The sequence below is a fragment of the Ammospiza caudacuta genome, chromosome 3 (assembly GCF_027887145.1).
Source record: "Ammospiza caudacuta isolate bAmmCau1 chromosome 3, bAmmCau1.pri, whole genome shotgun sequence".
NCBI classification, from domain to species: domain Eukaryota; kingdom Metazoa; phylum Chordata; class Aves; order Passeriformes; family Passerellidae; genus Ammospiza; species Ammospiza caudacuta.
In genome coordinates this window covers 69,326,943-69,344,778 of record NC_080595.1, presented here as the reverse complement: position 1 = coordinate 69,344,778, position 17,836 = coordinate 69,326,943, and the positions used below count along the sequence as shown (strand labels likewise).

Genomic DNA, 17,836 nt, shown 5'->3' with positions numbered 1-17,836 from the left:
AAGCCTTACCAGAAAACAAAAGTATATGTTTTTAGCATATGCAGTAGTTGAATAAAAGAAATATGGTTTTAAATGTCACTGGTTATTTGTTTCAGAATGCTAGGAGATTAAGGAGACTGACATTTTAAATTTCTTCTTTACATTGGTGGAATCCTCAATAGTCCAAATATCCCACGATACAATTATGAGGAAGTCTACTGCTAATTGATATATACATGGAAGGGGCATGTAATTAAGAACTCTGGTTCTTTCTCATCTATTAACGTAGTCATTTTATGTCACATAATAAAGTACACCCATAGCTGAGTTCCCATTTGTGTCAACTAACAGAGGTTGAGCCGTTTGTCATAACAAGCCATGTGGACAGGCATGCTGCTCATTAGCAGAGCATCCCTAATGGCTACATCCTGGAGTAGGTTTACATTTTAAAATAAACAGAGGGGCACTGGGTAACAGCTAACTATAACAATCACCCAAAATAATCTGGGAAAAACACTGTTGTGGAGACTAGCAACAGCAAACAAGCGTGCATTAATATTTTAGTTGAAATAGACGAACATTATTGGTTTTGCCTGTAAAAACTAAAAGCTGGTATTTAATAAACTCCCTTGGTTTTCCATGGATTGGATATCTAGATACTGTCTAAAACCTTATGGGAAGTTTGTCCTTATATTTCAACCGTATTTCCTTTTTCTAGAGGGAACAGAGGATATTGGTGTGTTTTCTGGCATTTTATCTCCGAGTGGCCCCTAGAGCACTCCCCACCAGAAGGACGTTCTGGCCAAGGAGATCTGTGCTCGTGATTCTTTCCATATGCCGCTGGCTCGTCCCGTCCCCGTGCTGAGCGGAATGATGTAATCAGAGTCACACATCGTGCAGAAATAACACTTCAGTCAGACTCTCTGGCTTGGACAAAGCAGCCAAAAGCTCTCTTCTTTACTAAGCCCACCTTACAAACAAACGCCTTGGGAGTTCACAAATTCTGCACCCTTCTTGTAGCAAGAGAGAGGTTCCCATTTGCAATGGCCAGAAATAAATTTCTGTGGGTTTGTTTTTGGGTGTTTTTGCACACAGTTGATGCCCCACTTTTAAAGACAAGTATGTTACCAATGTGTAGTAAGGTGTGGGATTTAACAGCGATTCTGTGGGTTTCACGGGGCAGATAATTACTGTCAAGCACATGCAGACATTCCAGGGCAATAGCAGCAACTAAGGAGAAACTAACAGGAGGCTTTGGAATAACAAAGCTGTGACCTTTCTGCTGCTTTCTTATAAACTAGCAATCATGTAGCCTTCTGTTAGTTGCTGCTTATTAAAAAGTATTGGAGCATCATCTGGGACCCTTGCTGTTAGTATCCAGATAGTGCTTGATGTTGAACAATACAGATTGCAAGGTAAAAATATATATGTGTAAATAATTAAACATGTGGATAATGATTTAACTAAAATGAATTCATATATGCCAAGGTGCAATAAAGCAAGTGTCCGTGCTTTCACCAGAAATTTATAGCATCTGTTTGACTCCCAGTAATCAACTAGCAATCACATTCAAAGAAAACTTAGGGGGGCTTTGTAAGACTGTGGAATAAAAGTTAGTATAAAAGAAGCTTGGAGGATGCTGATACACTGTCTCCTACAAAGAGGAAAAAGAAAGAAAAGAGAGGGTAGGAGGATGAATTTGATATCTGGAATATACATTATATTAGTAAGTGAAATATCAAACTCTTATGCTGTTTTTATCTTCTACATATGTAGTGTTTAAAAATAGAAATTGTGCATGTCTGTGAAATTAAATGGCTAGCTGGATTTTGGAGAGCTCCGTTAATATCTAAATTGGTATAGAAGATAAATTGGTGCTGACATTCAGTGGGAGCTACTGGGAGCTCACTTTGTGGCATGACTGGTATAAAAATTTGCTAAAACAAGAGCTAGAGGCAATCTCCTAAAAAAATAACGTAATTAAATTTCTATGTCTGCTTAACATGACACTGAGGAAAAAATGAAACAGAGTCAGTTCTAGTTTATTAATGTGTCAACACAGAAGCATCATAAAGGCAAGTCCTTTGAGTGAAGGACTCTCTTGTGATCAAAGCCAAAAATTAGATAAGATCTGAAAGAAGCTTTAGAAGCATCAGAATGATGATCATAGACCTATGAGGAAACAGAGGGAAAGAGGTTAAAAAGTAGATTAAGATTTTTAAGGAGCTAAAGTTTACTTTCCTCCCCATAGCACCTAAGCAGTACAACTCTATTTTTATAGTAAGCTCTTAAAATGTCTGTCTATATGCTGCTTTTTTTCCCCATACTGACATGAATGTAGCCTTTTACATTTAACCACTCCTTTGCCTTTCTTTGTGTCAACTGTGCTGCAATGAACACAAGCATGTGAGATTGGCTGCTGCTGAAACATGACTGATAAAGAGAGAAGCAAACCTGTTTTACCTTAGACACCAGAAACATAAATCATCAGTTTTTCAAGTATGTTTTTTAACTTCTTTGTTTTTGCAAAGGACCAAGCACTAAGGTTGGGCAGATAATGGGGTTTTTGCTTTGGCAGCCAACCAGAAAAATGTGGGAAGGGTAAAAGCTGAGAGGTTGGGTTTTTTTCAGTGTCTTCTTTTTTCTCCCCAAAATGACAATTGTGGAGTATTGCTCCATTTATTAAGAAAATATTCCACTTGATCAAAAAAATGACTTTGTTTTGGAGACTTTGTAAGAAAAATATTTAAGATTTGGTCTGGTGTATAAAATAAATGTTGGTAATCTCATTCCCCTTGAAAGGTGTTCTCCCTCTTGATAGGGAATAGGTCAGGATAGACCCTCAGAAGTGGGTCAGGACAATAGGAAGAGTACCAAGGCATTGCCTGTGGCATTGGGAAGACTGTACAACTGCACAAGCGATCAAGAGTTCACTTGGCCCCATTGCATGCCTCGTTTGCATCCACACTTGACATCTTGTGTGCATTAAACTCAACCATTCTCACAGCTGGTTACCAATATCTGAGGTAGATGGCATCAAAATGCACTACAGGGCTGTCTTAGAACTAATTTTCACTTCTAAGCCATTAGGAGAGAGTTCGCACTGGTTTCCTGTGCATGCACCTAGTGAGATTGAGAATTTCAGTACTGAGGAGCAAGTACTGGCATCCTTCCTTCAAGCTCCTCCTCCAGGAGTTACTCTGCAGTGATTTGTCATGGGAAAGTTTGGAGCATTAAAATTCAGGATGTGAATTACTTGTGTAATGCGTGTGTCAGGATGTGCTTAATTCTTCATTTTGCATGCACTGATACCATGTTAGTTGTTGACCTAGAGGCCAAAAATCCAATCTCACACTGCTTGGAAGGGTATTCTGTATCTCAGATTAAAGAGGGTTATTTTCCTATTTACTTCAGTTTGTTTTTAAGAACTGGATACACAGTGAAGGAAAGATGAATCTAAACATCCCACAGATCATGATCCAGGAACTCACTTGAGCAACAGAGTTTGATTTAAATCCTGCCTTGAACTGGCCATATAGTGGTTTTTCCCTCTTGGCTTGTATTTCTGAGCAAAATGCTAATAGAATTGTAGAAACAGAATTGTTTGAATTGGAAGGGACATTAGAGATCCTCCAGTTCCAAAACCCCTGCTCTGGACAGGGACAGCTTGGACCAGACAATGTTGTTGAAAGCCCCATCCAGCCAAGCACTTACTTGAGCACTTCCAGATTTGGGGCATCCACAACTTGTCTGGGCAACCTGTGCCAGTGCCTCACCACCCTCACAGTCAAGAGTTTCTTTGTAACTCTAAATCTCCTTTTTTTAGTTTAAAACCTTTCCCCTATGTCTTATTATCTGCCTATGCAAAACCCCTCTTTTTCCTGTGTCCCCCTTTAGGAACTAGAAGGTTTCTGTAGTGTCTCCCTGGAGACTTCCAGGCTGAACAACCCCATCTCTCTCAGCCTGTCTGCATAGGAGAAGTGCTCCAGCCATCTGAGCATCATTCTGGCTTCCTCTGGACTTGCTCCAGCAGGTCCATGTCCTTCTTTTGTTGAGGACTCCAGAGCAGTTTGCATCACTGCAGGTGGGGTCTCACCAGGGTAGAGTGGAGGAGCAAAGGCCCTCCCCTGCTGGCTGGCCATGCTGCTTTTGCTGAGCTCAGAACAACTGGCTTCCTGGGCTACAGGTGCACATCACTGGGTCATGTCCAGCTTTTCATCCACCTGAACCCCAAAATCCACCTTTTAGGGCTGTTCTCAGTGAATTCTTCTCCCAGTCTGTACTCATGTCTGGGACTGCCCCAACCCAGGTGACCCTGCTTTCAGTAAGGAAGTAGTTATTTGGTAGTGAATAGTGAGAAAATAAAGAAACACATTTCTACTGAGAGAAGAGGCAGTATTAGCATCAGGAATGTTGTCAAGAAATAGAGAGGTTGTAGTGATCTTGGCTTTGTTGGTGATAGTGATTTTTACTTTCCATCCAAAATTTTATGCAAATGGTATGCTTATTTAGAGTTTGGAATTGCATTTAATGAAGGTGCTGTGTATACATAGAAGAAATGCAGTGCCATCAATTGATCAGTGGAAAACAGGGTCTTAATCCCCCTCTTCATATTCATTGTTCATTGCAGAAGGTGGCAAATTTAAAACAGATAAACCACATTGCAGCATGCTAAAATTCTCAACACATGTAGAAAAACCATACTACTTATCCGTAATTGCAACCTTATCCATGATCTCTTTATTTCTCCAATTTCTTCATGGAGGATTCATATCAAACTCTAAATGTAACAACCATATTTTATAGGATACAGATGAACACAAATGTAAAGAACACCCCAGGCATGTATTTATCCTGTGCTATTCACAGGATTTGTCCAGACAGCAGATTTTTGTGCAGAACAATGCATATGGCTTTGGATGTTTATGGAGTTTGATCATGAGGTAGCAAACCTGTTCAGCACTTTTTCCTCTTTCATAACCTTCTCAAGTTTCCAGATAGGCACCTCTTCCAAATGCAGGTATATAAGTGCAAAAAGGTACTGTAGGGGTGCCTTTATCTTTTAGAATTTAAAATATATTTTAGAATTTTTAAACAGTTGCCTTTGCTCAAATTTCATATGTCTGCAACTAAGTAGCTGTTCTGTATAAAAGAACCCATTATAGATTATTTTTATTTACTTTGGATTTGTTTTTTTGCTTTTCTAAGATCTGATGCCTTTAAAGGCTAATGCAGCCTTGAGGTAGAGGTTACTTGCTGTCGTCAGACACAGTTAACTGTGAAGCTGAAGTTCATACTCTCTGATGTTCAGTTTTAGTCTTGAGTAGCTTAGAAAATAACTTGTTGTACAGGGCAAAGTGTGGGCTTGTTTTTATCTATCTTTGTATAAATACATACCACTTTTCTTAGTAATTATTAGTTAGCCCTGAAAACACTTTATTCACTTGCATTCAGTGCATGCCTCTGGCTCTGTGCTTTCCCCAGTTTATCAGTCAGGCTGTTTACCAAGTGTGACACTGGGAGATGCATTTGAAAAATGAGAGCATCATTTAAATACAAATCCATGTAATGTTTGCTACTTGATCATTCTTCTTGTGAATAATTTTCCACGTTTGGTGTACATTGCTTGGTTCCCTTGAAACTAAGTTAAGGGGAGTAGCACTGATTTGTAGCAGCTGAAGAGCTGTTTCTTCAAAAGAGCTTCACCTTAAGAACAGATGTTGACTGTGGTTTTATGTATTTAGAAATTAAGATCTTTAAATCATTATGTTTAATTTTCCCTATTACTTGTGTGAATCTCCTCTGTGAAATTTTATACAAGACTTAACTACAGAAGTGCAATTTCAGGGGTGTTATGACAAAATTGCTTGTCTAACCCAAGCTGGGTAACTGTGTCAGTATTTATGATAAGGGTGCCTAACATAAAGGTTTTTACACAGAAAGGCTGGGGGTTTGTTTTGTTTTGTTTTTTTTGTTTTGTTTTGTTTTGTTTTTATTTCTTTCCTGAAGACATCAGGAGCCTAAATGCAGTTATAACTTCTCAGTTTATCACCTCCCATGTAGAAGGCTGCTTTCTCTTTTGTCAGAAGCAGTACCATTGAGACTATTATATGCTCTTACACTGTAGAATTTGATGTGGTACTCTGTTAGAAACTAAACATAAAGTTAGCATACACCTTAACAGTGAAGGTTACAATAAATCAGTTCCACTGGCAAATCCCATTTTAAATTTAGTCAGGTAAAGATCTGGTTTCGGCACAATAGCAGAATCTAATTAGGAGCTTGTGTGTTGTTAAAAAGATACTGAAATTAGAATTATATTTTTTTAATTAGCTCAAATCCTTTCATTCGACTTTTCTTCCACCCTAATGTATAGTTTAGCCTCAAAGTCTTTGTAATTGCTCCAAGCAGCTGCCTTTAAAGTGAAATTCCCTGTTCCTATTTGAACTCTGATTTCTGAATACGCAAAGGTTTAATGAGACTAAAAATACCTTGGAAATTAGAATTCATTATATAGCTGATGAAAGGAATTTTTCTGTGTCAAAGGATTCCTGAAAGGAATCATGGTGCCCGAGTGTTGCATATAGTTGGCATAGAATGTAACTTTAGTTTTATGTATAGGATCAACAGCATTTTAATAGCTCTTTCAATTATAAGGAAAGATGTAACAGCAGAAATAGACAATTAATTGAGATTGACAAATAACCAGATAACTCAGTTTGATGTATTTAATTTAAATCTGTGAGACAAATATTTAATTTTAAAAAAGGAAAAAAGAATATTTAACTGTACTGCAAGCAGAATATGGACTCAAAGCTGAGAGAAGGTGAACAGTTAAAACTGTTGATCAGAAATTCATCTGATCAAAAAACATACAGATAGTTTCTTTACATGACAGTATGAATGTGCCAAACTTTCGTTCTTCCAATGATTTAAATATGCTGAAATAAAAGTTAAAGGTCTTTTTTTTTTCACTTGCACATGATATCTTTTACCATCATTGCAGTGCCTTAGGCTGATGTTTGTAATTTTTACATGCTTTATTAATGCATTTGAATGCCAATAAATGCTTCTGCAGCAGAACTTTTTTGGTTTTATCTTAATTCTTTGGGGATTTTTTTTTCTCATCTCTTCACACTGCTGCTTACACAAATAAAGATGAAATCATATTTGTCGAGTCATCAAATAGTTGAAACTGGAATGTGTATGCCTTCAGGAGCACAGCATCATTTCTACTGATTGCAGTAGGACACTCATCTCAACAATTTTAATTCATTTCTGTAATAAAAAATAGATTGCAAAAGAAGTGAAAGAGGAGAGCATGAAAGCATGAAAGCAACTGACAATTTTTCAGTTTATAGGAGTTTACTTTCGCTATGTATTCCTTCACATTTTCTTTTCTGTAGAACCATGGGCTGGAAGTACTGTAAGTACTGCAAAATTAAAGTTATTGATACACAATGTATGCTTGATTTAACAGGAATATTTTCTCCATACCACCTATGTTATGAATTTGATTGGTAAAAATGTACTAAGTTCAGTGTAATCATTAGACACAAGCCAGTAGTTCCTAGAAAATAATTTTTTAGTATTGACATCATTTTACCTCTTTTCTTTCTTATCATTAAAAAACACCAGTGTTTATTAAGAATGTTAATTCAAGCTTTAGTAAAACTAAGTTTCCTCTTCTCTACTTCTGTCCTTGAATGCATTTGGGAGATGAAAAAACGAGTGTAGTGAGTTGTTTTATTATACTTGCTGTAAAGACAGCTTTAGTCTCATGGCAGCATTTATCATCAACTGACTCCTTTGGAAAAGAAAAAAGATCTGTTACAGGAGGTTGGAGGAGTATAAACCATGCATATTACTTTATCAAAAATTATATTAATCTTTCTTCAGATTAATAGATTCTATTTCTGTACTATCAGTATTCTGCCTATCTTTCTCCTAGCAAAACCCAGAATATTTCAAACATTTTTCTAATATTTAGCAACTTAATCTTTATAAAAAAGTTTTTGAGCTTTGAAGATTAATGCTGTCCATACTTAGGATGGGAAAAAATAGTTTAGAGACTTGGTAAGTAGCTAAGTACTGTTTTAAAATTCAACACGAATCATCTAACTTGGGAGACTTAAAAGTCATATACATATCACAGTAGACTAAGGGGGAAAGCTAAGGAGGTGAAACTCAATTAATTGTCGTCTTTATTTTTTGACAGGCTAGTGAAGGATGCCCCCTGGGATGAAGTCCCTCTTGCTCACTCCTTGGTTGGTTTTGCCACTGCTTATGACTTCTTGTACAGCTACCTTAGCAAGATTCAACAGGAGAGATTTCTTGAAGTAATTGCCAATGCCTCGGGATACATGTACGAAACATCATACAGACGTGGATGGGGCTTCCAGTACCTTCACAACCACCAGCCTACCAACTGTGTGGCCCTGCTGGCTGGAAGCCTGGTTCTGATGAATCAAGGTATGTGCTGAGCCATAGGGATGTTTTTTCTAAAGTCTGTCAACTCGAATCAGCCACTTAAGCAGCAAAGTTCAGGGTTTGATAAAAATGCTTCTTTAGTGTACAGCACTATTGGGTTTACTCTTTTGCTGCTTAGTAAAATTTAATTTAGTGAATGGAGCAAAAGTCTGTGGGCAGATGTACAAGTCATTATGAGTATGTATATAAGTTCAGTTTTCCAAGTGATTCTGAAATTCTTACCTCACAGTTTATAAAAGTTAAAAATCCAATTGTGTACAGTTTGTCAGTCCTGATTCGTGGACAGTGTCTTTCAGAGTAGATCATCAATGTAGAATGATGCTTGATCTCCTTACACAAAGCATTGCGAAAGTCAGCAGTCAGAAGCACCCACTGCTCTGACCTGGGAGCCAGACAACAGGATAGCCTGGAATTTCATCCAAGGCTTTTGTCGTTTCACCTGGAGGATCTGCAAAAGTGTAACTTTATCCGCCCAAGTGCCATAGCTTAGGACATTTCTTCCCAACAGCATTTTCTATGGAGATATCTAAGGCTGTACTTTTTTTCCTCTGAACTCTGCTATTGCACCCCACAACAAACATTTGTGCCTGGTTTCCTCTTCTTTGCTTTGGGGGCATAAAACCATTGTTCACATTTCCAAGGTGAATACTCTGGCCAGTAGCTTTTGCCTGCTCTGTCAAGGGGCTGTCCCTGTCCTGCTGGAGAGTGCAAGTCACAGAGTGAGAGAGAAAGCAGGTGAGCAATCTTGACTTTAAACCCCAGAGGTACTTCAGCTGAGAGATGGAAGTCATGGAGCCAGCTCCCGCTTTTATAAGAATGAATCCATATTTCATCAGGTAATTATTTTATATGTGCTAGAAGTATTTTGAAAACATGATTCCCAGTGGAATTACTTATGCACTGCAAGTCCAGGAAAATCTAGTTTCTGGATGCTGATGGTGTTGCCAAGCTGCTCAGCCCTGGCAAACAGAGGCACATCTGCCCATCACTGGAGCTTTCAAGTGCCCAAAAAAATGTGACAAAAAACTGTGGCACCTACTGTGTTTGGAGGATCATTTTTTGCTAAGTGCCTGTCAAAACAAACACACTGACTGATGTGTATATGTTGAAAAGCATCAAGAGCATGTGTGGCAGTTATTCCCTATCCTCCTGTCTTGCCTTCCACAAATTGAAGACTCAAAGCCATGTTTATTCAGTGGGTTTGCTAAATTTCATATAATTCCATCCTTCCCTAAGCCTTTGTTGGTGCAGAAAGCTGGCAGTTTGCAAGATGATTCTGCTTTTCATTAGGTATAGACCATAAGTATGCCTTGTGTAAAACAATGAAAGCATCAAAAAGCCGGGCAATATTTTTTTCACTAAAGTGATGGTGTTTGCGGGGAGGAGGAAGGAAAAAAGCAGGAAACTAATGAATTCTTAAGCAATTTGAAAATAGTAATATTTCAAATGAAAATAGTTCAAAACAGACTTTATATTTCTAAATTTAAGTGCTGTTGTTTTGATATAGAGAAACTTGGTTTTTTTTAATAGCAACTTAAATTTAACTTAAATTAGGTTTTTCTGTTAGTCTAAAATGGAAAAAAAAAGGCAAATTGTAATTCCAATATGAAAGAAAATAATCTGAAGGAGAAAAAAAAAAGGAGGGAGAAAAGGAATGAACATGTTTTGCTTCTGCATCAGATACGTAGCAATTGCAAATAATGTATCCCAGTGTAGACCTTTCTCACAGAAGGTTTAAATTCCAACTACTAAGTTTAAACACAATTCAGCTATTGAAGCTTGTAGATGCTAAACAGCCAATTTAAAAGAATGTAAATGTTTCCAAAGGAATGAAAGTGAAACTAATTGAAGTTAATTCTAGGCACGTGCATTTGGAGAAGTCTTTGTATTTAGACACTCAGATGTTCAAAATAGAAACTTAAGGCCTTGATATTAATATAGATACCTGATTTATATACTGCTAAATTTAGGTGAAATTTGTTCTGGTTTGTCATGTAGCCTGACAGGGTGTTGAGTCTTTTAATTTTTTCATTTCAATGTATTATTGTTCTTTTAGTGTGCTACAAGTGTAGTGTTATAGCATAGATATACCTGAAGTAAACAGAACATTAATGCAGTACAATGGTAAAGGCACTGTGCTGAACCATAGCAAATCACATTCTTGCAGCATAGCTTCCCTTTTATGTCACAAGGGAAAACAGGAGTGTAAACATTCAGGATTTTATTCTGACAGACCACTGTGCTGCCAATTCCATGAAGAGTAGTGAAAAAGTGTCTTAATAGCTGGGAGTGAAGTGGAAGTAGTTCCACTGCCACTGTTGCTCAGGCCTTCCCCATCACAGTTTTCAGCCAGGCATTTAAAGTACTGTGATAGACTCAGGTTGTCTGTTTTGCTTAGACACTGCTTTTTTTTTTTTTTTTTTGTCTCAGTTAACTGAACAGGATTTGGCAGCCTTGACTGGTAGGATGCCTGAATTACTCATCCCTCTGCTGAGCATAAATACAGTGTTGGTGGCAATGGGATGAAACACTGAGTAACAGGACTGAATGTAGCTCCTACTCCCTTAGCACATGTGCTTCATTCAGCAGGCACTGCTTCACCACATAGTGAGGTGTAACATGTGCCAGCTGGGCTTTGCTATAGGGTGGAATTAAGTCTGGTTCAATCTGTGTCCAGACATTTTGAACTGGGAGAACACTAAGCTGCCAGTTAGAAGCACAAGGCAGTTGATGTCTGGACCTACCTCTCCTGCTACTCAATCCAAAAAGCCTTTCCTCTGCTGGGTTCCATGCGCTGACTTCTGCTGGAGGCTCTCCTGCTTGTGCTTAGTGAAAGCAGACTGGCACTGAGAAGGTTTCTTGTGACCTCTTCCCAGGTCTTGATTTGTGTGGAGCAGACCAAAACAGTAACATCTCTAGGCAGAGAATTTATCTGCCTCGAAGATTAATTTTGTTCGGGAATTGAAGAATCTACTTTTGGAATTACCCATGCAAAGCTCTTCCAAAATAGCTTTTATTTGGATAACCCTTTAGGTTGTACAACAAACTGAAAATATCAGTAGAACAGAGCAGGTCTTAAAATAGAGCATGAGTTAGCTCATTGTCATATCACTTAACTGCAGCTCAAATGTGAACTTTGTTACATTTTTAGTCTCTGTGTATCTCCTTACCATGCTGGTGATCCTGCCAGTGAAAAATGACCGGTCAGAATTGTTGCATTATTGGAGCCCTCTAGTGGGGCCATTGGTTTGTTTTCATACAGCTTTAATTCGAAATGCAATATAGTCTTGGTTTGGCTCTTCCCTTTCTTGCATGTCCTGAATGTGTTCAGGAAATTTTCTTTTTAAGTTGTAAAGCATAGCCCCATATTACTAGCAAAAGGTGTTTGATAGATTTTCCCATGCTCATGCAACCTTGCTTTGCTGTATTTAAATATGTCTTACTTTTATTTTTCACCTTAGAAGTACAGGAATGCTGCAGCAATAGGTTGTATTATAGACCCCTTGACTGCAGATTCCAAGATGGGAAGGACCCCACAGACAGCACCATGTATGAACTGTTGTGTTGTAATTAGTTTTGCCATTGTAATTTTCTTTCAGGCTACCTTCAGGAAGCTTACTTGTGGACCAAGCAGGTGTTGGCAATCATGGAGAAGTCAGTAGTCCTGCTGCAGGAGGTCACAGATGGCTCCCTCTATGAAGGGGTGGCTTATGGCAGCTACACAACCAGATCACTGTTCCAGTACATGTTTCTTGTCCAAAGGCATTTTGACATCAATCACTTCAGCCACCCCTGGCTCAAGCAGCACTTTGCATTTATGTACAGGACTGTCCTGCCAGGTAGGTCCTTTGGGTGAATGAAGATGAATCTCTTTATTTTTGAAGCAGCAATAAATTTCATACTTTAAATAGGCCATTTTAAAATAGCACTCTACTTGGATATTTTTCAAAATAACCATTTCCTTGGATTTTACCTTCAAGAGTTATCAAAACAGTAACAGCCTTGTTTAGCACTGCTTCTAAATGAGGGACACTTTCCACTAGCACAGGTTGCTCAAAGCCCCATCCAGCCTAGCCTTGAAGCCACTCCTCCACACTGCCAGGAGTGGAGCATCCACAACTTCACAACCTGTCCACGTGCCTCACTATCCCTACAGGAAAGAACCTCTTCCTCATATCTAAACTAGGTCTACCCTCTTTCAGTTTAAAGCTGTTACCCCCTGTGTTGCTTATTTGCAGGACACTTCATTAGGAACTTAAATTGCTCAAATTCTAGGTAAAAAAAAACTTAGATAACTGTATTGGAACCCCTGATCTACCCATGTATGTAACAGGCGCTGAATGCAGCTTTGGTGTGCCAGCATATGCACATAAGGAATTGTGCTGAATCCATGTGAGACCCCAGGCATCCTTTGGGAAGAGGTTCCTAAGAGCAAAATGAGCTCACATTGATGGTTTCAAGGTGAAGCTGATTATCTTGTTCTTTGGGGGCCCCTCTGGTTTATTCCTTTGCAGAGTATAGATTCACATAAAAACATGAAAACTGTAAAGGGAAAGTTACCTTTGCCAGACTTGAGTGAGGAGAGGAAGTGGATTGCATCTTACATTTTGTGTGGTGCTTTGGCTGTCCATAGCCCAAAGCCAAAGAAGAAAGGTGAATATTCAAGTTAGCTGCAGCAGAAGGAAACCACTCCTGTGTAACCTATTTACGGCTCGTTTACAAGCAGGTCTATAAACATCTGAAAAGGCTGCCTCTGTTTGCACCGCTTGGCTTTACTGGCATGCTCTTCAAAAGCATCTTTGTGTGCTTATTTGTTCTTTCTCCTTCTCGCTTTTCCCCAAGGGTTCCAGAGAACTGTGGCCATCGCAGATTCCAACTATAACTGGTTCTACGGGCCGGAGAGCCAGCTGGTGTTTCTCGACAAGTTTGTCATGCGCAATGGCAGCGGGAACTGGCTGGCAGAGCAGATCAGAAGGAACCGAGTGGTGGAGGGGCCAGGCACACCATCCAAAGGGCAGAGGTGGTGCACTCTCCACACTGAATTTCTCTGGTATGAAAGGGGATGAGTGGGCTCAAAAGGAACCTGGCAGCTGTTTGCTGTTAGTGTTAATTCATTAACTTTAGATGTGCACCGCGGAGGCCGGGCTCAGGCTGCCCGTGTGCCACCCAGGGTCAGGAGGCACAGAAGAACTTCTTCATTTAGCATAGGTTGCCACAGGGAACACCCTGGTCTTGTCCTGCATCTGATTTTATGGTTTCTATCCACTGTCTATTGCTTTCATAGAATACAGGTCATTCCAAAGGAACTGAAAATTTCCCTGTATGTAGTCTTTGTTTAATTTGGTCTATTGTAATGGGATTTAATCCTGTTGTGTTCTTTTATGATGAATTAGGTGAATATTTAAAGCATAAGTTTTCATTCAAAAGTTCTGTAAAATAGTATAAACTTTCTTTTAAAAGTTAAATAATCCAAGCAGTAAGGTTACTGTTAACAGGATTTGCACACTAATTAGCAAGCTATGCTTGGAAAAAATGCCATGCTAGATGGATATTTTCCCATGTAATTTACAGTTATCCTAACTTCTATGTCAATCTTCTTAAAGTAAGAAATTAAAATACTCAGGAAGCTTTAGATCTACATATGAATTCCCTTAGTTTGTGGAGGTAACAAGTATATTTTCGAGGAGTGAGTGTAGCTCTTTCTCTCTTGCAAGAAAAATCTTATTGAATATATGTTGGTTTGCCCTTATGGTGTGCACATTAGAGTGCATGTTTCTTAGGCTCCTAGCAGCCTTTATCTTGTTACTTTCAAAATACAAAATATGTCTTCTACAACCTCATCCCATCACTGTTTCCTCCTGTCTCTTCATGGAAATTCTGTAACTGTCTAGGGCCTGCCAGAAACTCCTGGTTAGTTGTAGGAATAAATCTGATTCTGGAACCGTCTAACAGAAATGTTAGTGGGCTTAATATGGTTTTGTTTATTTTGGTAACTTAAAAACAATGCCAGAAGGTTTTGGTTTGGATTTTTATTGTTTTGACTCCCACGGATAAAATTGTAGTAATTTTAACCTTTTCTAGAATTAAAGCTTCTTTTTAAACAAAATGTCTTAACGTTTAACGTCTTACAATTCATACAAGAAAAACCATGAAAATTTTTCTTCAGCCTAGGTTGAAGAAAGAAACTAACATACATTAACTGATACAAGTGATAAACATTTCACCTTCAGAATGCCTCATCATTACTTTTAAAATTATTGCCTATTCTGTTTGAAGACTACAGATTTCTGTAATCATGATTTTGGGGAAACATATTTCTCTTTGTTAAGTAGTCAGTAAATAGGCACAAATGCTGATGTCTAGGCAGTGTCTGGTCTAATCTGCCTTTTTTAAAGATCTATGTTATAGTTGGTAGTTTTATGACTATCTAGGGCAAAACATGGCTAGTTTGAAATTAGTGGTACTCTTATTTTTGGGCTGCAAAAAGACTGCTTGCTTTAAATGCAGAGCAGATGCTTTCAGCTGTTGTTCTGTAAAAAGCACACAACAAATTTGTATAGGGATTAGTATGATGAATAATGATTACAGCTATATGATTAGGAAGCATAACTGTGGGCTTTATATTTTTGGCTTGCTCTTTGATGTAAACAGAGAATGTTTTTTTGAGTTTTTTGCAAGTACTGATAGTGGAATCAGTCAAGGGACTTTTAACCCAATTTTTCTCATCTTCTTTTGCAGGTATGATGCAAGTTTGCGCTCTGTACCTCCACCAGACTATGGAGTTCCTAAGCTACATTATTTTGAGGACTGGGGAGTGGTGACTTATGGAAGTGCTTTGCCAGCTGAAATCAACAGGCCTTTCCTTTCCTTCAAGTCAGGAAAGCTGGGAGGACGTGCAATATATGATATTGTTCATAAGAACAAGTACAAAGAGTGGATCAAGGGGTGGAGGAACTTTAATGCTGGCCACGAACACCCAGACCAGAACTCCTTCACTTTCGCTCCCAATGGTGTACCTTTCATAACAGAAGCTCTGTATGGGCCAAAATATACTTTTTTTAATAATGTGTTGATGTTTTCCCCTGCTGTGTCTAAGAGCTGCTTCTCCCCATGGGAAGGGCAGATTACAGAAGACTGTTCCTCTAAGTGGCTTAAATATAAACATGACTTGGCTGGCGACTGTCAGGGACGAGTGGTTGCTGCCACGGAGAGAAGTGGTGTGGTTTTTATCAGGGGAGAAGGAGTGGGTGCATACAATCCTAAACTGAAGCTGAGAAAATTGCAACGAAACCTTATACTTCTCCATCCCCAGCTTCTCTTGCTAGTGGACCAAATCCACCTAGAAGATGACAGCCCTCTGGAGGCAGCGACCAGTTTCTTCCACAATGTGGATGTGCCTTTTGAAGAAACAGTTGTTGATGATGTCCATGGGGCCTTTATTAGGCACCGTGATGGGATATATAAGATGTACTGGATGGACGACACTGGCCACAGTGAAAAAGCCACCATTGCCTCAAGGATGTATCCCCGGGGCTACCCCTACAATGGAACAAACTACGTGAATGTAACGACCCTGCTGCGGCACCCCGTCACGAGGGCCATCTACCTTTTCATCGGGCCCTCTGTGGACGTGCAGAGCTTCACCGTGCGTGGAGATTCCCCGCAGCTGGATGTGTTTGTGACCACTGGTGAGCACGCCTATGCCGTGTACCTGTGGCCCGTCGAGGATGGCTCCCGCTCTGCCTTTGCACAGGTTATTGCAGACCGCCAGAAAATTGTCTTTGACCGAGCCTCTGCCATCAGGAGCTCCACAGTGCCAGAGGTGAAGGACTACGTAGGCATCGTGGAGAGGAACCTGCAACATTTTAAACCCGTTTTCCAGCAGCTTGAGAAGCAGATCCTGTCTCGTGTACGCAACACGGCCAGCTTTAGGAAGACTGCTGAGCGCCTGCTGAGGTTTTCAGATAAGAGGCAGACAGAGGAGGCCATTGACAGGATATTTGCAATCTCACAGAGGCAGCAGCAACAGCAGCGTGGCAGAGCAAAGAAAAACAGAAAGGTAGCCAAAGGCTACAAATTTGTTGATGCCGTTCCTGACATTTTTGCACAGATTGAGGTAAATGAAAGAAAAGTGCGACAAAAGGCACAGACTCAAGCACAAAAAGAGTTGCCTGTAGATGAAGATGAGGAAATGAAAGATCTTCTGGACTTTGCAGATATCACTTATGTGAAGCACAAAACTGGGATGTCAATCAAAGGCCGATCAGGGCTGGCGCAGATGGTGGCGACTGCTCGAAGCGCCCCATCAATATCAGCTTCTTATACTCGCCTCTTTCTGATTCTCAACATTGCTATTTTTTTTGTCATGCTAGCAATGCAGCTCACTTATTTCCAGAAGGCCAAGAGACTGCATGGCCAAAGATGTCTGTATGCAATTCTTTTAGTAGACAGCTGTATATTATTGTGGCTGTATTCTTCCTGTTCTCAGTCACAATGTTAGCAGAAGACCTCTACTAGTTGACCAGTTTATGGTCATATATGTCTATGCAAAAACATTAACCCTAATAGGGCCAAAGTTTATATCTTCTCTCTTTTTTTTTTTTTCTCTTTTTTTTTTTTTTTCTGAAACATTCCAAAAGCATCTGGGGAAAGATTGTTTTCAGACCGGAATAGATTAAATAATAGGGCAAGCAATTAATATCTCAGAAAAATCAGTACTTAATAAGTACTTCTCCCTTGTGTTTTGAGTTGGGCCTCATGTCTGAGGGAATGTTGTGCTTTGTTCATCAGAGTTCAGTAGTGTAAAGTTGTAATTAATTTTTTGGTGAGATGAGCCCTCTTGATTAGGTTTATTTCTAAGGTCTTTTTTTATACAGAATTTGATTTGCATGTAGTGAGTTTTCATTTCAGGGTGCTAGGGATGTCTATGGACATTCTCCTAAGACAAGGACATTCAAATATACATATACAAGGCAGATCTTAGCAGCAGACTTCGTTTCTGTCTGCCAAACCAAAGAATGGCTCAATATGGGACACCCCTGTATCATTATTGCAGACCTTATATTGTCCCGTCTCTTCCATGCTTTACAATCAGGCACAGTGGAAAATGACAATCATGTCAGTGATTGCCAAGTGAGGGACACATCACTAGTAGGCAGTAGTACAAGGCAAATATGGGTTTAACTCAAAGTAGAGCAGAATGCAATTCTCAGGAAAATAAAACCATTTCTATTTTAGCCAAGTGTAGGCTGTAGAATGCTGAATTCTGTAGGGTCTTTTCTCCATTTTACAAGGCAGGGTTTCAAGAAAATTTTCTATAGTTTGAAGCACATCTTAGTAGGGAAATAATGTCCTAGATCACTGCCCT

The 17,836-nt window shown here is 39.3% G+C and overlaps 1 protein-coding gene across 4 annotated transcripts in view; it reads left to right on the top strand.

Moving 5' to 3' along the window:
* Window positions 1-17,025, top strand: part of DSE (dermatan sulfate epimerase) — a 33,151-nt gene extending 16,126 nt beyond the window's left edge. For 3 of the 4 annotated variants that reach the window (XM_058801580.1, XM_058801582.1, XM_058801583.1), the window contains 4 exons: window positions 8,198-8,451; window positions 12,069-12,308; window positions 13,312-13,519; window positions 15,208-17,025. In XM_058801580.1, coding sequence (XP_058657563.1) covers window positions 8,198-8,451; window positions 12,069-12,308; window positions 13,312-13,519; window positions 15,208-16,969 — 2,464 coding nt within the window. In that variant the 3' untranslated portion in view covers window positions 16,970-17,025. Of the gene's footprint in view, window positions 1-8,197; window positions 8,452-12,068; window positions 12,309-13,311; window positions 13,520-15,207 lie in introns of those variants that run through there. The other variant, XM_058801584.1, reaches the window with a different exon arrangement.
* The last annotated feature ends 811 nt before the right edge of the window (window positions 17,026-17,836 follow it).